The sequence below is a fragment of the Tamandua tetradactyla genome, chromosome 3 (assembly GCF_023851605.1).
Source record: "Tamandua tetradactyla isolate mTamTet1 chromosome 3, mTamTet1.pri, whole genome shotgun sequence".
NCBI classification, from domain to species: Eukaryota; Metazoa; Chordata; class Mammalia; order Pilosa; family Myrmecophagidae; genus Tamandua; species Tamandua tetradactyla.
In genome coordinates this window covers 198,257,650-198,283,778 of record NC_135329.1, presented here as the reverse complement: position 1 = coordinate 198,283,778, position 26,129 = coordinate 198,257,650, and the positions used below count along the sequence as shown (strand labels likewise).

Here is a 26,129-nt window from a genome sequence, read left to right as displayed (position 1 = left end):
AGCCACTTCAGTTGGTGACAGACACAAAAGGAAAATTCCTACATAAATTTGAGAAGCTTGAGTAGAACTTCTCTATGGACATGGTTGTCCTGGATCAGTGCATACTTCCATATATCGTATCAGGCTGTCTTTGGAAAAGGGAGGATATTTACTTTGATGGCCCCATCATGGCCTCATCTCCCTGGAGTCTTGGATATGTGCCTGGTTCTGAGAATGCTTTCTGTAAAAGCCATCAACTCAAAGAGAATTAGTATCATTATAAATAATAGTTCTTCATTTCTTGTAAGGATTTCTAAGTCTGTTGTGATTATCTTATGACAAATACCATTATCATTTTTTTATTGCTAAAAAAAATCAAGGCCTAAAAGAATGGCTTGTCAAAATAAGTCAGTAAAAATGCTGCTATTTCTTCTTCATCTATATATCTGTGTATAGATCTTTATGGATAGATACATATGTCACAACCAAAAAACAAAATTGGTTTTCAGTCTCCTAAATTAATCTGTAAACACAGGAATTTGGTTACTGGGGTGTATTTAACTATATCATCTCCTCAGATTTATTGTTACTTTGCATATAACTTTTTCTGCTAAGAAGAGGTCTTCAGAGTATCAAAAGGCAGAGTGGAAACAGATTAAGAACTACCATTTCCTGCCATTCTTGATTACTGAGTTATATTCTATTACTCTGGCATATGGTTTACTTTTTAATAATTAAAAATCCCTGGTGGCTTTGCAATGATAATTGAGCTAAGTCTGCTCACCAGAGATCCTGCTAATGTCAGTTATGTGTGAGTTATACCTAATTTCTTTCTATCTTTTTTAATGAACAGTACCTGGGTCCTTTTGTGGCTTTGTTTGGTGTTAGGGATGAATGGGACAGAGCTTACTTCCCTTTGAGAAGCTTTGCCCTTGTCCATTTTAAGAGAAATCTGGAAACTTACTCAATTGATCATCAAATTGATCCCCAGAAGTTCTGTTACATTGAAGTGTAACCTTCTCCACTGTGCAGGCACAAGGAGTCTCTGCAGAAACCCTCATTAAAGCCCATGGCTGTAGACAGAGTTGAATTATGTATTTTTCATTGACTGAACACCTTTGCAATTAAGAGCATAAAGTAAGAAAGATGGTCAAGTTAAAGGTAGAATAAGATCAGCTGTTGAGTAAAAATGAAGAAAAAGAAGAACCTCTAACTTTTAACAGAATGCAGAGCATTTTAACAGTTTCAGAAAGACTTTAAGTGCTTTAGTACACATGATCAGATTATTACAGTATATGTATATGCTTTTTTTCAGGCTTCTCCTTCATTTTTGTGGTTTATTGCAAACTAAATTATGTATGTTAAAATGCATTTACCCTTTTTCAAAAACCACTTCTACTCAAGAAAAATTCTCGGTATGTTTGTGTTTAGAGCAGTTACGTGGTTATGGGGAAAATCAATGACAAAATAATTTCTTGAGTAACGTAGTGGGGCTTTGTTTGTGGTTAGCTGCATAAACTTGAGAATATGTCCACCACCACCATCCCTTAATGTGTTACCTTTTTCAATTTTGATTATTCATAATTTTACAAAAAAAATTTCAGTTTAACTTGAGACGAGATCCCTAATGTAGGAAAATAGGAATTTTAGAACTTTTAGTTTTGACAACTCTAGTTTTCATGCTGCTCAGAACTCACTTTGTGAAATGAAGAATAAGCTGATAAGTAATATGCACAGTCAATTCTAATGCCATATGTACAAACAGTGGTTATTTAGGTACCTTCTGTGACAGTAACATCTAAATGATCATTGACTTGACCTGTAGGTCATGACCTTTTTCCTCTTTAAGGAAACTTGTGAAAGATTTTAGATGCTAAAAAATATGGATGAAATTGGGATGTTTCCCTGGTCTTCACACTGGGCTTTAGTATAATATGAGCTTGGAAATATATGAGAAAATGTACATTGAAGAACTTGCTGAAGTAAAGTATTCAACTTATGCTTTGATTTACACAGATCTTTCTGTTCTAGAATAAAGGGATGTGTGTATGGTATGTCTATATTTAGTTACCATCAGAAAAGACCTTGTTCTCCCAAGGTATGGTTAAAAAAAAAGCTTTTGGAAGTTTTTAAGGAGCTTCCTGACCTTATTGCTCTTGATTCTCTACCTTTTTTGTGTTTAAGGCAAGCTTTTAAGTACTGTCTTTTTTATTAGTTTATTTGATAAACTAAACTGTCTTTTTTATTAGTTTATTTTATTAGTTTTATTAGTTTATTTTAATAGAATAAGGGATCAGAAGACTCAAAACAATATTAAGCAAATCAGCAGTAGTTGCTACACAGTCAAAACTGCTACTATGGGGCCAAAATGTTTATAAAAGCTTTTGGCAGTCATCACACTATTCAAGTGGCCCTGTATTGGTTTTGAGTGTGTTCACTGTTCTTGTCTCATTCTCTTACCTGCATAAGGCAAAGTTCTCCACTCTCCACTCTCCACTTACAAGCTCTTTTGTTTGGTGTGATACTTAGACATTTTATTATTTATAGCAAACTGGAGTGCTCGGTTCTAAGTCTCTGACCAGTTCAATTTTCCTTCTGCTAGAAATTGCTATAGGACAGTATTCCTCAACCGTTTAAAATTCTCTTTCCCCATTGGAACCGTTTTCACAATTTTACTACCGTGAAATACTAATGCTACAAACGTGTATCTCTTAGGTGTATCTGTGCTTTTATACATAAAAAAGAGTAAGTGTAAAGCATACTATTTTTATGTATTGTAGGGTTAAGAAAGACTAAGTAAAAATTTTAAGTTAAAAGTTAAATTTAAAAATATAGAAACTATTAACATTTAACTTAGCTTTTTAATTGTTTGCTGAATAAATTATAATGTATGAAATTATATGTGCCAGTTAGCAAATTATACAAATACATAAAAAGTGTAATCACAATTAAAAAGACATTCAAAAATTTTTTTTTCATAATAAAAACCAAAGTGACTGCCCCAGGGAAGCCTGTACCATGCAGCTGTTGAAGATTGGGGCACAGTCCTCTGCGGGAAAGGGTGAGGGGAAACCCCAGGAAAAAGCTCCTGCCAGGATTGCTGCCCATGGAGCCACACAGGTTCCACCACCTTTGCTATAAATTTTTATCTGTATTTGGAAAAATACTGGCCAGAAGGGAAAAATGAAAAATTTTTCCTCATGGTGCATAAACAAGGACAGACCTGACTTTGTAAGTAGTATGAACACCACTTCTGGAAACAAAAGTCATAATGAGCTGTCTTTCTTGATCCAATGTATAATGCTGTTTCATTGAATATAAGGATTTTAAGCTGCTATATCGTTGGTGTGTAGCTCTTTTCGTTGTGGGTGGAGTTAATGACACTGAGAACGAGATGGCTGTCTATGAATTCATCCATAACTTTGTGGATGTTTTAGATGAGTACATCAACCAGGTGAGTGAGTTAGATATAATGCTTAATTTGGATAAAGTACACATCATTTTGGATGAGATGGTGTTCAATGGCTGCATTGTAGAAAGTAACTAGGCAAGAATTCTTAACCCTCTACTAATTTTTGATAAGATGACAGAAAGCTAAATAATGGAAGTCCTGGCCTGACAATACTGATTTGTAGAAAATGATATGATAGGAAATACCTCTCAACATCTGTAATACAAAATAATCTGGAAGACCACACATTGTGAAATAAAGTATCCTTTCAAAGACATTATAAATAGAAAACTGTGTTTTAAAATACAGTGTACAAGAATAATTTTTATCTAAACTGAGATGTAAGTTTTATTTTCTTATTTGGCATTTTATTCACACTTTAAAATTTGGGAGAAAAAGGGCTTTGGTCTATGCTTTCACCTATTAAAAAAATTATTGTTGTGACATATATATTACAGTATTTGCCATTTTAGCCATTTTTTTTCTTTTTTTCATGGCCAGGTACTGGGGAATTGAACCCAGGTCTCTGACATGGCAGGCAAGAACTCTGCCTGCTTAGCCACCATGGCCCACCTTTAGCCATTTTTAAGTGTGCAGTTCAGTGGCATTGCTTTTATGAAGTGTTGTACTACTATTACCACCTTCCATTTACTAAAACTTTATCACCCCAAGCAGAAACTGTACCCTTTAAACAATAATTCCCCATTCCCCTTACCTCCAGTACCTGGTAATTATCTCTAATATACTTCTTGCTCTATGAATTTTCTTATTCTAGATATTTTATATAAGTGGAATCATACGATATTTGTCCTTTTTGTTCTGGCTTATTTCATTTGCATGTTTTCACAGTTCCTCCATGTTGTAGTATGTATAAGAACGTGAACGTCTTTCTATAGGTGTTGGATATACCACATCTTGTTGGTGTCCATTTAGCCATTGATGGACAGTTGAATTGTTTCTACCTTTTGACTATTGTGAACAATACTGTTATAAACATTGATGTACAAGTAAAAAAACAAACTTATTTTTTCAGCTAAAATAAAACAATTGTGGAAATAACTTCTTAATTATTTTTAAGGAACTTAACTTTTGCTTGCTATGATAAATAAGTTTTAACTGTTACATATTGTCAACATTTTTTTCTTTTTAAAACTTAATTAATAATGGGTTGAATGACTTCTTTGAATTAATGAATAAAATATGAACTATGTTTATTAAATTCTCCAAGCCTTCCATACACAGAAGTTCTGAGGAGCAAACATACAATCCACACGGCAGCCAGTGGTGGCCCACAGGCACAGGCAGGCTCTCTCTTACTACGTGATTTTGACATTGAGCAGTTAATGGAAAGGAAGTTCTCCATTCATAGCCATCTATTTGCCATAGTTTTGTAGCCCTGATCCTCTCTACCTTTTGTATATTTTTGTGTCAGTGTTGTGTATGTGATACCCAAGAAAAACCCATAGAAGAAATTAAATATTAAGGAATAAGATTTGTCAAATAGGGCTGAGCTTTGGAGGGCCACAAATCATTGCAATTTCTAAGCTCTCCCTCCAAGAACCAGTTTTCACCCTGTTGAGAATGCATACTGTAACAGAATGCATACTCTGGAGTTATTCAAATTCAACTATATATACTGGGTGGAGAAGAAAGAGAAAGTAATATTTATTTTTTTCTACCACTTTGTACTTTTTTTTTCCTGCCCCCAAGCTCGACCTTGTCTTTTACTATATGGTAGAGCAAAGCCCAAGTGCAAAGAAATGCAAAAGAAGTTCATTTGTAGCTTCTGATCTTTCAAAGGCCTGGGTCCTGAAAGTTAAAAGGATTTTAGGGTAATTTTGGCTACTCAGTTTTTATCTTACATATATGACTTAGCTTCACTTTCTTAACTAAATTGCTTACTTAGTAGCAGTTTTACACATTGGTCAAAATGTGGCAGCACTTGGTTTTGGTACCTATTTCAATTTTGATTCATAATTGAATAATCACTTGATGTGCTGCAGCTTATTGGTTGAGAACCTCTACCCGGCGTTCCTGAGGATGACATGTTCTGGTACATTAAATGTCAACTCTCTAAGGGGCCTGTCCAGCTCTTAAATAGATGGAAGGATTAACAGAATGGCTGTGTAGGTGGATGGAAAAATAGATAAACATATTGAATAAATCTCTGGGGCTGGCCAATGTCACGTAGTCTGCTGAGAATACGGGGCCACTCAGAATAAGGCCCCATTTCCCCGACACGCTTGCTCTGACTTTGACATGAGAGAAAAATAAACTTCCTTCTTGTTTAAACCACTGGTATTAGGCGTTATCTCTTCTTCAAAGATTATTAAACTAACCCTAATTTATAGGGTATATTTTAATTTTTACCTGCCTGAACTCTTTGACAGTTGCTACCAAACTCTTAAATTGCTGAATCAAGTTTCAAGCTAACTTTTAAGTTATTTTAAAATTAGCGCAGTAAAATCATTCCTTATATTCCTATTCTCTCTATCCCCCTCCCTCAAAAAAAAGTTGGAAACCTACTCTTAAGACAATCAGAAAGTTCGTGAATGCTGTATTTTTATTTTATTTATTTATTTTTAAATTTTTTTATTTTATTTTATTTTATTCACAAGGTTATAAAATAAAAATGCAAGGTGCAGTACAAAGAACTTTTTCCTGAACTATTTGAGACTAAACTGCCAACCTGATGTCCATTATCCCAAGTACTTCAGTGTGTATTTCCTGCAGAGAAAGACATACTTCTGCATAGCCACAATATAGTCATTAAATTCGGGAAATTAACATTAATGCATTACTTCCTTAGACCTTAATCCTTAGACCCTATGCAATTCTAATCAATTTTCCTTTCTAGCAAAGAACTACTTGTCTTCTGGGGACTTTCACTTTATGAGTTTGATACTTTTGAAGATTACAGGACAGTTATTTTGTAGCATGTCCCTCAGTTGCGGTTTGTCTGATGTTTCTTCACTATTAAATCTGAGTTAGGCATCTTTGGAGAAATATTACAGAAGTGATGCTGTCCTCTCCATGCATCCTATCAAGTAGCACACAATTTCCATTTATCCCATAAGGAATGATGTTCACTTTGATCACTTGATTAAGATTGTGTCAGTGAGGCTTCTTTTCTGCAGTTATTCTATACCCTTTCATAAAGAATAAAGGGAGGAACTTTGAAAGTATGTAAATATCCTGTTCCTTCCCAGTCTTCCTTTTATTTATATCCATGTAGACTCATGATTCCTTATTTTATTCCAAGCATTTTAGTTTGTTAGAATCATTACTGATTTTGATGTTTAAATTGTCCCCAGTTTGGACAGTGGGAGCCCCTACATGCTTCTGTGCTCTATTTACGTGTTTCTGTTATTTTTTAGCACTTTTTTTTAAGCACAAAATGTTCCAGGCTTATCTTGTTTTTTTGTCCAAGCTTTGGAGTCAGTCATTTTTGCAACCTGGTTTCTTTTAGTGGAAATGGTATCTATAAGCCAATAGCTGGTGTCAGACATGTTTATTGCCATTGGTGCAGGAGGTGCTTTTCCAAGGCCTTCTAAGAGGACTGAACTAGGGAGTATGGTGTAATAAATGTGCACGCACGCACACATTTGCATCTGTATTCATTTCTCTACCTATCTAGTTATCTATCATCCATCTATCTATCTAAAAAGATATATAGAGATAGATATATTTTAAAAACCATAAGTATACAACAATACTACCAATTTCAGGCCAATACTTGGGCGTTCATTCAGTTTTCCCCATTTCATATTCGTACCTCTCTTCTCCAGCAGTGGGCAGTTGCCTCCCATTATTTCACCCATGTCCCTGATTGTAACCAAACTCTCCTGCAGGTATGACCTACTCCCCACTTGCAGACTCTGCCACTCTTTGAACTGTTTCTACATAAGCACTCTTCTCACCCAGCTCACTCGAGGAGGTCCTTCCCACCCACTTAGACTCTGACACCCTGCACCAGCCTGTGCCCATGTGTAAGGTGATTTCTGGGCCGTGCAGAGTCCCCTCTCCACACTCACATAATGGGCACATAATGGCCTCAGGTCTGAATTGTTCGGGAAAGGAAGGGAAAGAGAATTTTTTTTCACTCTTGAGAAGTCTTCGTTGGTAGTGAGATTCTTGTGAAAATGAAGGGGAGAAAATGATTATATATTGAGAATTCCTGGAATGGGGTAGTAATATAGGAAATCTGTTTCTGGGCTCATCTTATGTATAGTTTCTGCCTTAGGCCTGGAATCGGCCATACTTCCAGGTTGCCCTTGGTCCTTTTAGTGAAATCAGATTGAGATGTCAATATGGCTGCTAAGGTCACTCCCTGTTCTTGAGTGAGTCATTGTTTCTAGGACACTTTAGAGTATCCAGAGCTGAGAAGGCCTTTTTCTAAAAAGAACCAGAAATACCATTAATTCGTATGGATGTTTCCAGTTAATATTCAGGATTAGAGGACTTTTACTAAACATGTTTAATTTTATATTTGTACCTCTTTTTTTTTCCCACATTGAAAATTTTGGTTCTTAATAAATTAACATTATTGCTTATTTGTTCTATGTATCATAATTTAAAAATAGCAATTGCAATGTTATTACCAAAAATAAAAATACTTTAAAATTTATCTCTGTCTTGTACTTAGGATTTTTCCTACAAAACAAGATTCATAGAGAGTTCTAGCCTCCATACTGTTCTCTCCCTTTATATGTTATGATTTTTCTTAAGTTTTCAGTTTATCCTTCTATAATTTGATCTTTAAATATGTGTGTGTGTGTATTTGTATTCTCGTCCCACTTGCCAACTAAAAAAAGTATCATGCTTTATGCACTGTTCTGTACTTTGCTACTTTTTACTTCATCTACACTGGAGATCACTCCATTGCAGCATGTGGAAATCTTCCTGCTTTTTCAGTTTGCAGAGTCCTCTATTGTATGGAACACATAGTATACTCAGCTAATTCCTTATCGATGAATGTTTGAGTTGTTTCCAGTCTTTTGCTATTGGAAATAGTGCTACAGTGAATAGCCTTGTGCATTTATTACTTGGTATTTTTGCCATTGTATCATTGGGATATATTCCGAGAAGTATGGGATTACAGGGCAAAGGGTAAATGCCTATTTTTGTTAGATCCTCCTCCATAGGGCTTCTGGTTCTAATATTGTAGAAACCCAGCAGCAACGGATGAAGGACCAGGTTTTCTAGACCCTTATTAACAGACTAGGTTGTCAGGCTTTTCAATTTTGGTCAGTCTTACAGGTAAAAAAATAGTGTCTCACTATGGTTTCAGTTGGATTGCCTTTACTATGAGCAAGTGTAAACACATTCTCTTGTTTGCAGGAACTTAATTCCTTTTCTGTGAACTGTCTGTTCATATCACTTGCTCATTTTTTTCCTTTAAGTTTGTTGGCCTTTATCTTTTCTATTTTTTTAATATTAGGGATTTTAATCCTTTGTGATATACAAACATGCCTCAGAAGTATTGTAGGTTCAGTTTCAGACCACCACAATAAAGCATGTCATACCAATTTTTTGGTTTTCCAGTGCATATAAAAGTTATGTTTATACTATAGTCTTTTAACTGTGCAATAGTATTATTTCTAAAAAACTATGTACATACCTTAATTAAAATCTGACGCAGAAATACAGAGTGAACACAAGGTGTTCGAGAAATGGCACCAATACACTTGCTGACAACAGGGTTGTCACAAGCCTTCAATTTATAAAAAATGCAGTATCTGTGAAGGACAATAAAGCAAAGCACAATATATGTTTAACTATTTTTTGTCAGTTTGTCAACTGTCTTTTGACTTTATGATGTTATTTGCCAATGCAGATTTTTAAAAAGTGTTAAGAACTCAGTTTTTTTTGTCTTTTTTCCTTTTTGCTTCTGGATTTTGAGTCATAGTTAGGAAAGTTTTACTCTGATTAGAGAGAATTTCCCCATGTTTCTTCTAGTGCTTAAAGGTTTCAGTATTTTACATTTGAATCTCTTACCTAATTGTAGTTTATCCTGTTGTTTTACAGTGTGAAAAACAGATCTAATTTTATCTTTTCCCATAGTTTGAAGATTTTTAAGTACTCATTGCTTTCTAATTATTGCTGTGGCTTTTTTTTAATGGTATTCTTTACCTTCCTAAATTCACCTTGTTTTATGGTAAATATATTTTGAGATCTGTGAGTAAATAGACATCTAGAATTGTGTAGTCTTTGATATATTAAAAGATTAAATGATTTTAAAAGGCCCTTATTCAGTCAAGTTGGATAAGTCCAGGAGGAAATGAGGAGATATTTGAAACTAGGTATGAATAGGAATCACAACTGTGGTCTACATGCAGAGAGTTCACAGATCTACAGAGCTTTAGTAAAGATAAAACTTGCTGCAGATTCCTTTTTCAGGAAGTGAAGGCTTCTATTAGTCTCTTTAATCAACTCTGCCCCTCTTGATTACATTAAAAGTCCTTCTTCCCAACAGTAGAATAAATTTATTGTATCTATAAGTAAAGTGAGATAATTAGAAGTTAAAGTAAGACCATGGTTTTGAAAATTAAATTAATACATAATCTCTGATTTTCATGTTTTAAATAATTCGGTATATATGTATAAGATTCAGAGAGGTTCTGAAAGTGAAACTTTTTGCATAATTAAGGAACTTACAACATATCTAGCTGCTGCTCTCTTTATGTTTTGGATTTTTATAACAGTTTCAGAAATATATTATGGGTCAAAGTAGAGGACTCTGGTTCTTACGAGCTGATTTACAGTGGGGCTGGAACAAATGTTGGTATCCATCATCCTTTCAAAGCACTTTTCAACTTAATAACCAGGTTTCCCATTTAAGGGCATTGTTGATTGTGATGTATCTGAGGGCTTTTTTTTTTTCTCCTCCTGACTTTGCTTTTGTTATTAATCTACTCAGAATAATGAAGTTATTCCATTGAATCCCAACACCTTTTTCACTGTCTCTGTGTTGTTCCCGCTTTGCTTAATTGAAACAAAGTTGTGTTTTGGTATAGTAACTGTCAGTGCTCTGTAGTTAATAGCTTATTGTCTGTTACTGTTTAGGAAATTGAAAGATTATTATAAATCACTCTCTGAGAAAGATTTTTCCATTATATGTATGTTTTAACAAACAAGCCTTTAGTAACCAATGCTTCTTCTGATTTTTAAAAATATGGCAACCCATGATCTGCTTTGTATAAAAATTAGAAATATATGTTTTATTGTGGATTTGGGGCAGGGGAGAAGCAGAAACTTAACCAGACATCCATTAGATATCTGTCATCTCCCAGAGTTTCTTTCATCTGTTATACTCCTCCCCCCGTGTCTTCTTTGTGTAGACAGATTCCCTTCTGCCTTTTGACTTGTATTACTTTTCTATATATTACCTCATTGCAGACATCCAATAGATACACATCCATTTAAAATATTCCCAATATTTTTGTATATATGATGGGTGGGCTGTTTAACGTAATTGGGATCTCAGTTCTGGTTTTGATCTTGATGAGTTATTTTCCTTTGTGCTGGTGTTAAATAGATGTGACCTAACATTGACCTGTTGAGAAATGAATGCTGTCGTTCACATGGTGACTTGAGCAGCCTCTCACCCCACTGGAATTATTTCCAAGCACCTGCTGGCTCCTGTGGGTTCTGGGTCGGGAGCATGGTCTTGCTGAGGGAACCTTTCTTTTCAGGAAAGGATCTGACTTCAATTTCAGTTGACATAGATCTGTGTGAACTTAATTTTCAGCCTTCTTTCTCATTGTAAAAATAAAAATTTGGTCCCTTTAGCTTTAATTTAAGCTAAAGGAGATTGGGACAAATCCAGTGGAATAGAAAAACCTACCAGCCCCTGAAACCACATCCCTGGCAGCCGGGCATCCCTGTAGCCCTCTTCAATGAGAAGAGCATATTTAGGAAGAGATGAAACAATCAGTGTGGGGAATAGCTCCAGTGCCTGATACATTCAAATACAGGCAATGGTTGTTTACTTGCCTTACTTTTTTTTATTTTTTTTTGAGTGCATGGTCTGGGAATCGAACCCGGGTCTCCTGCATGAAAGGCGAGCATTCGACCACTGAACCACCCGTGTGCCCTACTTGCCTTACTTTTTAGACAGTGAACCATGTGACTGTATTTACAGTACTTTTATTTCTTCTGAGTGACGTTGAGGCATATGAAGAGTAAACACTTAAGCAAAAGTAGATAAAATCCTTTGCCCTAATCAGCCCCAGAACTTCCTCTTGTCTGTATCGTGAGACATATTTTGATGTGTCTAATATTCATTGATAGCTCTTAAATATTTTATCAAGATTGTTCTCCCTATCACTATACTTTGGCACTCACCTTCCAGAGGAGAAAGGTTTCTATACCTTTCTTCATCCCTAAATACTTCTGAGTCCGTTTATGAATTGCATTCTCTAAGCAAGGTGTCTTCTTGGAATTGTTTTCCTTTGCTACTTTGAGGCTTTTTCTTTTCTTTCTTTCTTCACTAATAAAATTGGGAAAAAAACTTAGGGCTTAGTATTGTGCAGAAGAAAGTTTTTATCTGTGTTATACAAATGGGATCAGTTTATATTAAGTTTGTAGTTTTTTTGCTCCTCCCATTGCTAGTCTAAATTTTTATATATAATGAACTCTAAGATGATTCATATTTTTTTACTTGTATGATACTCTTTGGAAAAGAAAAAGAATCAAAGAAAGCCAAAAATAATATATATGTTTATAGAAGACCTATGTATAATAGTGAAATATTGGAAACAATTCCAACATAAAATATTTTAAGAATAATTTGGCCAAAATATGATATATAAATTAAAATGGAATGTAATAAAAAGTCTTTAGACATGTGTATATATACCGAATGAAAAAAGCAGGTCCCAAGATGATGTATACTCTAATTATAATTATAGGAAAGAAAACTTTGTTTGTTAAACCCTAGGTTGCATGATTGTCACCTGTGGTACAGTAAAAATAACAGTGAATGTTGCCTGTCACCTTAACCATGTGACTTAGGACTCAATCCCTTGGAACCACAGTTTCTTCATTGTGAAATGGGAATGGATATCTGTCCTGTCCATACCATAGGGTTGTGAAAGCACTTTGGAATGGGTAAAGCACTCCCCAGAATGAGGAGTTGATATGGGTCTGAGGAAAACAACATTATAAAAATCATGGACTGGGGTTCAAGAAGACCTGGATTCTGATCTCATCTCTGCTGTTAAATATATATTTGGAAATGTGCTAGATTTTGTCAGAATCATGTTTTGTTAAAATAATATCGTAGAGTATTTCTGGCTGTGTACCAAGGTTAAAGGTGGCAGATTGTCACAGCCATTATTTTCTTTAAGTTTTGTTTATTTTAAACCAGAACAGTTTGCAGACATGAAATGGACAGCTTGACCAAAAGCTTAAAAACATTATTTTATAGGCCATATCTGCCTGTGGGCCACAGACAAAGAGGTACCATTTCAGTGGCCCCCCGTGTCACCTTTGGCTTCTTTCTAACCTATGCTATTGCTTGCCTTGGGCAAGTCACCTAATCTCCTTGTGTTCACATTTCCCCATCTGGAGCAAACCTGTCCCACAAAGGGCTTGAGGAGGCCTCACTGGGACCGATGCCCTGCTTTTTCTGGGGATGGAGGAGATGAGTAAGAAGCAGAGTATTTTTACAGTGTCATTATTATTATTATTATTATTTTTTTTACATGGGCAGGCACCAGGAATCGAACCCAGATCCTCTGGCCTGGCAGACAAGCATTCTTGCCTGCTGAGCCACCGTGGCCTGCCCAGTGTCATTATTTTTAATTTTCCTTCCTCACGGCCCTGTTTATCAGCTGAAATCTAATCCAGAAAATAAAACATATCTATGATAATTACATGTTCGAAGTTATGTTTACTCCGGGTTAGCCAAAGGTCTCAATTGAATAAGTTAATTGTGAAATTATGGCTAGAATCTCTTATATTCAACATTTTCATTCTTTCCTTAATTAGCCCTACAGCAGTCTCTACTGTTATTATTTTTAATATTTCACTATAATTGTGAGAAATAGCCCTCTTACAGGTTTCTATCAGATGAAAGAGTAGGCCAGGAAGGCAGGATGATACATACCTTTTATTTTTGAAGTTGCTGTTTTAAATTTGTACTAGGAATATTTAAGAAATGTGAAAATCCTTAGAAAAATGATTTAAGTGTCAGACAAGTGTAGAATAATGGGATTACTTTAGGAATAGGAGTTTTCAAACAATGAGGGTACTTGTTAACCTAGAGTTAAAAATCCTTTGATTAGGTAGAGACAGATTTAATACTGCAGTTAGATCATATTTAAGCTCTTCCGATATTTATGGCTTTCTTCGTGTTTTACAGTATGTATGTATATGAGATTCATAGTTTAGGCCTGAAAATAGATCTTATGTTTTCCTGGCATTTTCCATTTAATCATTTAGTATTTGTCCTGTTAACTAAGTATTTTATAAGAAATGTTAAAAAGTGAGAGCCATGGAAATAAATTATAGATTTCTCTTCACAAGACTGGGAAAATTTGAAGTTATATTTATATTTAGTCATAAAGAGTTTGTGGTGATTTAGGAAAGATCGTTCTTTAAGGCATTTCTTCATTAAGTAGAAGACTAAACAGTCTGAATTTCACTGATTGCTTTTTGAGAATAAGGTCATACAGGATCTTGTCTTTATTATTTTTGCCGTGTCCTGTCTTGATAGGATGTTGCTGCAAACACAGGCTTCCTCGCAGGTCCTTGCTATGGGGTTAAGCCCAGGCCAGTTCTCTCCCAGCAGCTCCTTGGCTTTAAGAGTTAATGATGTCTGCAGGTGTGTTGGGATTAGCACTGTAAAGTTGTGTAAGGGCCTTTTCTTTCTTTTGATCTTCAGAAAGGGATGAAAGATAGCCATTAAACTCAAGGGATTAGGTCCCCTCTCTTTAAAGACTTTAGGTACCATAAATATTTCACTTCAGATGTAAGGTGAAGAATTGTATACATCTCGGGGGAAAAAAATGGTGTTTTATATTACCAGTTGGAAATTGTTCAGTCTCCACTTACAAATTAAATGGTCCCCACAGAGACATTTTCTTCCAACCCAGAGTGTACTGGATCCAAAGAAGTGTGTATGTGTTTGTGTGTGTGTGTGTGTAACTCAATAGTTGAGGGTTATTTTTCTCCCCATATTTCTAAACCTTTCCTCTTTCTTTCTATAAATTAATATCTTAACTGTATTGTGCCCCTTTTCTCCTCGTTTCTCCCCGCTTTGTGTAATTCCATTGAGGCTTTAAAAAAAACCCTTAAGAATGACATACTGCTTACATGTATGGTATCTAAGTGTTCAGTTTTTCTAGGCTCTATATTTCTGTCTTTTTCTCTTCCTTAAAATTAACATTATTTAGAAAAGAAGGGGATATTGATGTGCTAACAGCAGAGTTAGACAATTATGGGTATTACATCCTTGGAAAGCTGATGGGAAATACGGAGAAAGTCCTACATAGGAAATTAGGGTTTTGGCCTCATTCTACTCTTTTCCCTGTCACCCACTGTGCCAGTTTCATTCCAGAATAGAATACCTGAGCACTGGAGAATTCTTTTCCTTTCTGTCATTTCTGAGGATGGGTCATTGGACCATGGAATGAATTATTTCTCCATATGTGATGATTCTTCTCCCTACTCACCCTATATTACACATTCAATCATTTAAAACAGAGATTTAAAATATATTCAGTTGACCCAAATATCCCTGTAATTCTGTACTTTGTATTTTGGACACTTGAATTGTTGTGTACTCATTTATTTTAAAGCTCATGATAAGTAATAGTTTCTATTAGTTGCTATTATCCATGGACATTCCTTTTCTGGTGTTCCCCACCACACCCCTCTTTTATTTATTTAGATTTTTTTCTTATGTTTGTAGAAATTTTGAGTTGTAAAGAACCACATTGTTAGCAGTTGTGTATGTGGCTTGTATTAAAATGTACAGAAAAGAAACAGTTACAAAATTGTATAGGTAGATGATTTGTAGAGATGGGTTAAATAAAATACCAAGTAGATTAGTTGAACACAGCCAATGGCGGGGGGGGGGGGGTTAAGTAATGAAGAGCTTCATGCTTGATGACACCATCTGATACTCTCAGTTACCACCTTAAGCTTCTACTTCTGATGCTTCATAAAATGATAGGAATGACGCTATGTGTAAAGTTTATCCAGACTTTGGGCTTATAATATTCCAAAAGAAAGATGGGCGGTGTATGGGGGGGAGAGGGAGCAAAAAGAAACTGTGAAAGGTGTTTGGCAACGAGAAAGAGAGGGAGCTTACAAACTCTTTGAAGGTCAATTAGCCAGAAAATTTGCTAAAGACTAGGTGCTGGGCTGGATTTCTGGCTGAGATTTACCCCCCAGGTCCTCAAAGTTGTCCTGCCATTTGAGTGCAGAGAGACAATTATAGACCTTGAGGAGATGCTACAAAAGCTTTCATTAAGGGACTTACTTACACCCCACTAAGTTTTGGAAATTAAATTCTTATTTGTGCTTAACTGATGTTTCTTTTGTCTGAGCTTCCGCATGTATTTCAACAGAGAACACTATTTCCTCTAAATCTGTTTTTTATGTGGGGAAGCCATTTTATTATGATGAATGCCAGCAAAGCTGTCGGTTTAATTAGTGTAAGGAACTGGAGGGAACATACACTGAGAGGCTCTTTGCTGGGGAGTATTTGGGCACAGGTTGAAAATTGTACTAGTTTTGCCCCTTGATAGACCAGTAAACCAGGAACTCTGTTTAGGCATAAATAAGTAAATAAAAGAAAACGGAAATACTTGGTAGAATTTGACATTTAGAATTCCCATTTACAAGGCAACACAATCATTGATTGGCAGCATTCTGTCTCTAGATGCAGCATGCTACTGTTCTCCAGAAAGATACTTTTGTTTATTGATGAGATAAAGTAGCCTTTGGCTACCATCTAGGTTTGATTTTCTACAAACCTCGACCCATGTTTAGGTTCTGTTCAGATGTGGTTTCTTTACTTCTGGGAAGATTCTAATTTCACATGCTTTAGTCCTGGGTATAGCAATATGTTCCCATTGCTTTGCCTGCATTACCAAGCTCAGGTATTCTCCTGCTGCTGCTGGCAGTGATGCTCTCAGCCTTGAATTCTGGCGGGGTTGCTGCTGAGTGGGATGTGTTCCCTTGCATTTGTTGGTGAAGCAATTATTCTGTTATTCTTAGAAATGACTCCCTTTTGTCAGTAAAACTTGATTAGAACCATTGAAGTTTTTAAAAAGTCCTAACAAATGCATGTGTTTTGATAATTTTAAATTTTCTTTTAGTATTCCCAATTCACATGCAATATCAGTCAATTGGCACATTTTTTTGTCTTTCTCTGTGCTGCTGATGACTTGTAGGCCCTCTTTTGTACTTCAGTTTGTGAATATGGAGAACAGAATTTCAGCCTTGAAATTGAACAGAGGAGTCCATAAGAGAAATTCATGGAAGTATTTCTATCACAGTCTGACCTGGTTAGAAATGAAAACTGGAAGGAAAAGTTTAAATTGTCATCATAGGTGGGTTAAAGTGTACAGTTCGACAAAGGAGAGTTTATACAGAAATTATACTATAGGGGTAGTTTCTCCAGGGAGGAGGGCGAGCGCTTAGTATTCCATGAGACAGTGGGCCTGTTTATTGCCTGCTCCATGCAGAAGCAGCTCTTCTGCAGGGAAGCCTTCTAACCGAGGAGCCATTTAGGGGGACTGGAGAGGTTCAGATGGTGGTTCCGGCCATTTGCTGGTTTGAGAGCTTCTGATGTTGATATTTTTCAGAATATTGTCATATGTGGATGTTTTTAATCCGTCATAATTTATTATAATTTGTTAATTTCAGTTCTCTTTGCCTTTACTTGGAAAGAGGGAAAAATTGAATTTATTGATAAAAAATATTTTTGTTTGGCCATGTTTCTAACTGGTTAATGAGCTAAAGAAAGTTTGATCCAAACTTCTGCAGAGAGGTACAGCTGACATTATCATGCTTGTTAACTGAAGCAAAAGTTAATTGAATTTTGCTTAAAAAGTGCTAATCCAAAAAGTTGTTTTTAAAGTAAAAATTCTAAGTTCTTAACTCTTAAACTTTATTTTGCTAACTGTCAGAAAGTAGCACATCTGGCTTAGATTCTAAAATAATTTGGTTTTATGCGTCAGTAAAAATGAATCCAGTCAAATGGGAGTTGAAGATAGAAAGAAGCATTTGGGTACAATGAGGATTCTTAAACATTACAAGGTTTTCAGGGGAGATCTTAAACCTCCTTTCTAAATGGCCTTTAAAAGTAGGCTGATGTCTTTTTCAGGTAGGACCCCAGTGTATTCTGGTGTAGGTCTATATAAAGGGGTAGCGATAGAATAAATTACTTCTCAGCATTCCTTTCAGTTCTGTGATCCTTGATTATAATGCTTACCATCAACACTTCATACATGCTTCACTTATTTGTCCCTGGAAAATTAATTTTATTTTGGGGGGAATAGTTTTTTTGAGTTAGGATATCATTTTGATAGAATTAAAATTTGCCATCTTTATCATATTTAGCAAAATTGATATTTCGTGAAGTGCTTTATTATCAGTCGGATTGTTTTCTGGATTATTTGATTTGATTTCCTACCCCACCCTTACCCCCAGGTATGAATTAGTACACAAAGCCAAAAATGTAAAGCCACCTCACTGAAACTCAGCTTTAATAGACAGTGAGACAGAATTGTTTAGTTTGGGGATGTGACCTTATATTTCAACCAGGTTGCATTGGGAATACTTAAGAATAACAACTGGGAAGGTTTTTCAAGTTTCTCCCCCAAAATATAAACAAGTATTCTTCTATGCTGGTCTGGAAATGCATGCAATTGTCCTGTGTGGTATAGCTCCATACTAACCTAACACTAGCAGGTCTCTTTCTCCTCCAACCTGAAGCTGTATTTCCTTAATTATGCTGACCTTGGAGCCATTAGTAGAGACTCAGCAGTTATTTCATGAATAATGCATTCACTTACTCTGAAAATGCAGGCTTGTGGCTCAGCTCTTTTGGGTTATTTATAGGTTATGCCAGTAAACGTTTCTGTTCACTTAGTCAAGCTCTGGGCTTGACCCCTTTTTCAAGTGGTGGTGAGAGAAATGAGTCAGCTTTTTTTTAAACTTCAGTGGAGTTGATAAACTTCTCCTGAGGCACTGGCAATTTTGTGATTATGGAGTGGGCCTTGTACTTCATTTCTTTTTTTTAGCTCTTTAAACCTGAAGAACTGTTATTGGTTTGGTTAGCCATTATCAGTGCACTGGCACCCAAATGAAGAGAGAACTTCCTGCCTGTCTTCAAGTAAATTAGGGGATCAACCCAGCCTTCTTTGGGGCTGGCCTTTGCTGTGGTTTTACAGAAGATGCTCCAAAGCTGCTTAGAACACTTTTTACAGGTAGGCATGTAGGTTGCATTCTGGTGACCTGGTTCCCCTCAACCTGCTAATGACACTGCAGCTCATGTTTCTCTGTGTAGTAAGGAAGAAAAGAGTGATATTTTGAATAGTAAACAAATTCAGTATAGACTTTTTATCCAGCAAGTATTTCTATGGAAAAACCGGTTTCAAAACAGGTTCTTTCTAAGCAAGTTCATCAGTTTTATATTTCATGTTTTTTCTTTGTCTCTTTTAGGACCAGTTCCAAGTCCAGGCAGAGCTCCCCTAAGACTTCTCCTGACTGCTCCTTCCTTCCTGTGCCTTTCATCCTTCCTGCCAGGACTTCTGTGAACAAAAATACAGGGCCCTTGTTTTCATATTTCCCCCTAATTTTCCTTGCAAGAGCTTCTTGGTGTGGTATCAAATACTTCTCTTAATCCTAGAAAGTGTGAGGAAGGACTCTCTTTTCACAGCCAGCAGTTTAAAGAAGAATAGTATTTTTAAAGCTAACTAATTTAGTGTGCTTTTAGGGTTCAGTATCTACTGATATTTTTGCCAGTAGAAACATTGATTTTTTTTTTTCTCACTTTGTGTTTTTCAGGCACTGCTTTCTTCCCCGGGCGATGTGCTGAGATCTTTGCCAGGGGTCAAAGCATTGGGAAGCTCGGGGTCCTTCATCCTGACGTTATCAACAAATTTGAACTAACCATGCCCTGCTCCTCCCTGGAAATCAATATTGAACCCTTTTTGTGAACTCAGTCTCAGTTGTAAGGTATCCCCACCCTCCCACAGTGTCCTTCAGCCCTCCTCCACAGGGAACATCCATTTGGGCTTTAATGTTTAATAAAGTAGAAAACACTGTCTGGCTCCATTTGTAGGTAGCACCATTTCCCTGTATTAGTCCAGCTTGTGCACTATTTCAATGTGGTATCAGTGTGCAGGAAACTTCATTGTTGGGCAGAAGCCCAGCAGAGGGTGACAGAAATGGACTAGCTAAGTGTGGGATCAGCTTTGAACATCAGAATTGCTTCTTAGACATCAGAGCTTCATACTGTAACTGATTGCTCTTGCATAACAGGATGCCATTCTTTTCCTTAGTGCATGAAACAAGATAATTGATTAGAGCACATATTGAACAAGTATGAACATAACTAAGGGTTTCGCTTTTATTTCCTACATTTGACCTGTGCTTGTCATTGGGTAACAATAAAATAACACTATTTTTAGAAATTGTTTAAGAATCTTATACTCAGTATTGTGAATTTTATCTAATATAAAGGCTTAGTCTAGTAGATATAACCTTTGAAGTCATTTTAAAGTGAAAGAGTAACATACAACAAAGTATTCATAATATTCAAGGTTGCACAGTATCCATGATACTCTGAAATAGAATTGCAGTACATACAACATAGATCTGTTCTGCTGGAAAAGTTAAAATGGACAGATGTTGCTATCAGTCCAGTAATATAATGAACAATTAAAAATTAATTTTTAAACCAGGCCATATATGCTACTATAATTATCAGTTGTAAAATCATGGTTTTAAATACTTAGTTGAACAGCTAATTTCTGTCTTATTTTACAGAGAGATATTAGGTCTCTCCTGCTCTGAAGCAAAGCATCTGCCATTCCTCTTGTCTTATCTCCTAATTTCCTCTCATACTTTGATCTAGAATCTATAGGTGGTATCTCTTGAAGCTAGATCTAATGTTTGAGAGAAATTCCTAATTATTGTTGAGATGATAGTAAACACAGTAAAAAGTAAAACTTTTTAACTTTTTAAAATAAGCCCCAATAGATGTGGCTAACAAAGCTGGTAAAACAAGAGTTATATTTATGGAGCTCTTGCCAAGCCAATTACTAAAATAAATAAATAAATAAACCCAACCTTATTACATCCTTGAATCAGGAATGACAGTGTTAAACTTGGCATATTTTGTGAACATACAAATTTCCAGCGATTCCTTCCCAGATCCATATAACATTTTTTTAATGAAGGGAGATAAACTCTTAAAAAGCAATATATAAAAAATAAAGAATTCTTGCAACTTAAGGCAAACACTCCAGTTTTTAAAATATATATATAAAAGATTTGAATGGACATGTTAGAAAGAAGATAAATGAATGGCCAGTAAGCACACAAAAAGATGTTCAGCATCATCAGGAAATGCTAGTAAAAACCACAATGAGATGCTACTACACAGCCATTAGAATGGCTAAAATTTAAGACTGTCGTACCAATGGTTTGCTAAGCTGCTCAAAGCAGGTACATAAAATGGGTTGGCTTTTAATAATGGGAACTTACTAACTTACAAGCTTACGGTTCTGAGACTATCAACTGTCCAAATCAAGACATTATCAAGATGATACCTTCTTCCTGAAGACCAACTACTAGCAATCCTGGACTCCTCAGTCATGTGACAGCATCTATTGGTCTCTCCCTTCTCTTCTGGTTTCATTGCTTCCAGCTTCTTGCTTCCCTGGCTTTCTCTCTCTTTGTCTGAATTTCATTCCCTTATAAAGGACTACAGTAAACGGATTAAGACCCATCCTGAATGAGGTGGTCACAAGTTAAGACCCTACTCATCAAAAGATCCTATTTACAATAGGTGTACATACTCAGGAATGGATTAACTTTAAGAACATACTTTTCTGGGATACATACAGCTTCATACTGTCACAGCAAACATGTGCATTGTTGGTGGAAATGTCAAGTGAAATAGCCCCTTTAAAAAATGGTTTGGCAGTTTCTTAAAATGTGAAACATTTGCTTTCCATATGATCTAGCCATTCTCCTAGTTACCCATTTGGTCATAGGAAGACTTGTATGAGTATTCACAGCAGTGTTATTCTACATGGACATATTCTACACTTTGATTGAGCTGAAAGTTGCACTTAAAATTTATATCAGTAAATCTGGGAGAAAAAAATGTAATGCAACATGTATTTTAATAATTTTAACTATACAATGCTAGCAGATACAGACATAGGGTCAAAGAACATAAATTTTTCTCAAAAGGACTTACTGGTCCACTTCTATTAATGAGATATCCTCCCTAATTTCAGGTTCATTATGCTTCAAATAATGGCTCATGCATCATGAGATAGCCATTAAGAAGTAGGCAGAGCCAATTTTTTTTTCTGTTAGCAGCCAGCCTCCAGGATATTTTTGGATGGTCAGAAATCACTTGTAATGAAGAATTCACTGATACATAATTGTATACCCCAGCGTGAAAGGGGAAAGATCAGCTCCATCCATCATGTAGATGTTTCTGCCCTTTGAAGCAGGAAACAGTAGGGAGAAACACAGAAGAAATGAACCTTCAACTTAACAAATTGAGGCTCATAACTGGATCATCTTGCATTTACATTGAGTGAAACGTGAACTGGAGCTAGGGCAAAAGCTTTTAAGGGAGAAGATGCCACCTTAGTAAAAAAAAAAAAAAAAAGATACCCTAGTATTTAAAAAAAAATTAAATATACATGAATCTTTTTCTAGATTACAGGTCATTTCTAGTTCACCTTGACATTGCTCCATGGCTCTTCAGTTTGTTTTCATGTGATATTGTTTCAACTTTAGATTTTTTTTTTTTTTTTTTACAATTGTGGAAGATAGAATAGGAATGCTCCCTCACTTATGAGAACAGTTGAGGTTCAGAGAAATGATGCCTTGCCTAAAGTCACCTGGCTAATACATGAAATGGGTTTTAGACACCTAATAAGACTGACTTGGAGTCTATGGCTCAGGCTATAGTTTACTTTATGTACCTACTTACCCATAATCTTTAGACTTATAAGTTTTTAATATAAAAAAATACCAAAAATCAAAAAGTTATAAATCATAAGCCCACTTCTGTAAACCATTGTATTAAGTAAGGCCTTCCCAAGCTAATCTACCCTCCTCCTAATCTCCTTAAAGTGACTACTGTTGAACAATTTATCTTGTCTTGTTTCTGACATTTTCCTTAAATTGGACAGTCAGCCATACACATACATGCTCACATTTTTTGGATCATGTTCTGTTTACTGGCTTGCAATAAGTTTGTTTCTTAATGGCATTTTATTTAATACATTTTTCCAGGTCAGTGCCTACAGACGTACCTCATTCTTTGAAATGATGTAATAATCTATTGTATGTCCATGGTTTGTTCAACTATTCCTCTACTGGTGGACATTTACTTGTTTCCAACATTTTGCAATTGCAAACAGTGCTCCAGTGTAGACTCCCATATCTTCCCCCCTGGAATTGCACTGGCTTAGGACTCACAAAATGCCAGTCCTAGTGGAAGCAAGGTTGTTTGATAGAGACATACAGAGATAAAGAGGCTAACTAGATTTTCTTAGATGTGACTTGTTCTTGACCTTTGTATTTCTGTAGCCTAGATTCCTAGAAGCCAGGTCAAAGACTGTGTGTTTCAAATTTAAAATGTGTCTTTGAATGACTGTTTTAACCTTTCAAAGAGGAGTAGCCTAATTAAAAACCAAGTAGCCTAACTGCTGCTCCTGTTCTGGGCCCATCAGTTATGGTAAGGCAGAATATTGCTCAAAATCCTTCTTCTCAGGCCTAGCCCTCTCCATTTGTGCTTGTTTGTATATATAAACATCACTATCCCTAATGCTTGGGTATTGACTATGGCTCTTTTGTCCATTTTATCTAAAAATAGACAGGTGACCCACACAGCTGCACTAAGCAAACTGCCTTCTAAAGCAACTGAAGCATTTGACACATCTGATGGCTCCCAAGTTGCGGCTTATTATAAGGATTTTGAGTAACTTTATGTCTGTTACTGAAAATTGACACAGAAGTAGAGGCCAGCATGCATAATGTAATTCAAGACAGCAGTAACCCTCCAGGATAATTTGGAGCACAGACCAAGTCATGTGGGGAAGGAACATGACTTCCTTGGATAAAGGTGAGAAGCCAAATGGCTTGACAAACAAGCCAAGCAGCAAGAAGGGCACAGGAGACCCTATAGTGCTCTTGATAGTGGGGCTTACTGCCCGCTGGGTTTAGAGAGTTCTGCTTGCTGTTGGCTTTCTAGTAGACAGAGAGGATCAATCTAAAAATTGCTGAGAGCCTCAGGGTTGAACAAAGACCCCCAGCAGAGGGTTTATTGATTTGTTTTTTCTCCCCCAGGTGACTAGTGCAATGTGAAAAGAATATACTCAAGGTCCTTCCCTAGCTTTTCTCTCCTCAAAAGGTTTCCTCTGTTGTCTTTAAGGAAGCTAGGAACTTGACCGTGATTCTGCGTTAAAAAAGATTTTTTAAAAGCCCACCAGTGTTGGGAGGAACGTGCTGGGCTATGGGAGATACCAGCTACAACAATCAAATTACAAAGTAAATCTGTCCTTTAAGACAGAAGAGTGAAGACGTTGAGGAAATGTTGTACCTGTTGGATACCATACCTGGTAGCAAGAGAAAATTCCTACATTTCACAAGTAACAAGTTTTTGTCATGACGAATGAGAATAGGCCTGCACCTAAAACAAGCAGTGACTTAGAGCCAACGAGAAACCAGTGGTAATGGATGTAAGCCTGTATAAATATACACATTTGGGTATACTCTGGATACAGAGTAAAAGACCAATCAGAGATGGATTGATTAATTAGAGATATTGTAATTGTGAAGATTGGCAGAACATTTGAATGAGGATTATCTAAGGTTACACTGAGGAGGGTGAAGCAAAATATTCCAGGCAGAGGCAACCCATAAGCAAATTGTGTTGTAGGGAGGAGAGTTATCATTTTGGCAAGATGACTTGTGGAAAAACCTGGATGCAACATTTATCATATGGGTGGCACAAATGGGCTGCCCAAGATGGGTGTTTGTATTGGAGGATAATGGACTCAATTATGGATCAGCTAGGAAGCAAGTTGCTGAAGTATCTTGAGGATCAGAGGAATTTAGGGTGAGGTCAGCATTTCCCATTTATGTTCAAAGGACTCTGCTAAAAACAGGGGTTCTGGGGCCAAATGAATTTGGAAAGAGCTGCATCTGTCCCCTGGGTAGAGGCTCACAGTAAGGAGAAGCATGGGCTTTGATTCCAGACTGCTGGACAGACTCAGCTCTGCCACTTTATCAGAAGGTTGACCTTTCTGAACCTCTTTGTGCCTGTTTCCTCATCTGTAAAACATGAATAATAGTTCAACAACCACAGGGTTTTGTGTGGATTAAGTAAGTTTGTATATGTTGAGCATGTATGAGAAATCTGCGGTAGTAAATAAACTTGTTCCATGATGCGAAGTCCAGTTTTTCCATTTAATAACATTCCTGCAGAACCAGGGAAAATGCCACTGTTAGGAATGTCTAAAGCATAGAACTTCAAAATTTTGATCAAGGAATGAAAGTGATTTAAAATTATTTTTTTAATAAACATGAGTAGGTAAATTTATATGAAAAAGACTCAAAATAGTTGTGAGAAGGATTGCCTCTGGTGAAGATGAAGAGTAAGTGGGGAGTAGTCACTAGGAGATGAAATCAGCTACAATAGGTTCCCTGGCAGATTCCCCAAGAGAAGGGCTTCAGTAGATTCTGGGGAACCCTGAAGCTCACAAGGACCTATTGGAGTAATCATTTTTTGCTCCTTACAAGGCAGAGAAAATAAGATCCTTTCTCCCCATTTTTATTGCCCGTCTACATACACATGGATTGAAGAATATGGATTTCTTCCTTCTTTCCAAGGAATGTTTGCCTGCTAATGAGGCCTATTCAGCCACTTTCTTCACTGGTACTCTTATCTTTCCAGATAGACAAAATTTGGGATTCCTGAAAATAGGATGTGGGTTTCTACTTCCAGCCAAGATGGCATAACACGAACTGGACTTAACCTCCTCCAGAAACAACTAAAAATCCAGGAAAAAAAAATACAAAAAACAATGGTTTTCAGGACCTGGGACATCAGACAACAAAGGAGAGTGATCCCTGAGAGGAAACAAACAAGGCGAGCCAAGAGAGAGTTTCTAGGCTGCATTGTAAGAAGGGGAGACCCAAAACAGGGTGTGGAGGTCTCCCAGAGTTGAGGAGTCCATAGTGACCAAGGCAGCCAGAGGTTGCAGGGAAGACTCCCCTATGAGTCCTCTGCTGAGTTCTGGTCAGCACATGCATGTAAGGAAACTGCCTTAAAGTGGAGAAAGAACGATCCAAAAGGAACAGAGGGAACAATTTCTGGAGCTCACACAGGACAAGTCAGAGTATAAAACCTGATCAGTCAAGAGGCAATGAGCAGAGTACTCAGAACGAATTTACCTCAGTGGCAGAAAAGTAACCCTAGATC

General features: G+C 36.4%; 1 protein-coding gene and 1 pseudogene across 2 annotated transcripts in view; both read left to right on the top strand.

Annotated features, from left to right (window-relative positions):
- FARSB (phenylalanyl-tRNA synthetase subunit beta) overlaps positions 1–26,129 on the top strand; it is a 102,010-nt gene extending 75,881 nt beyond the window's left edge. For both annotated transcript variants that reach the window (XM_077155262.1, XM_077155261.1), the window contains exon 17: positions 19,457–26,129. In XM_077155262.1, the coding sequence (XP_077011377.1) occupies positions 19,457–19,608 (152 nt within the window). In that variant the 3' untranslated portion in view covers positions 19,609–26,129. The remainder of the gene's footprint in view (positions 1–19,456) is intronic.
- Positions 1,782–8,854, top strand: LOC143676855 (AP-4 complex subunit sigma-1 pseudogene; annotated as a pseudogene).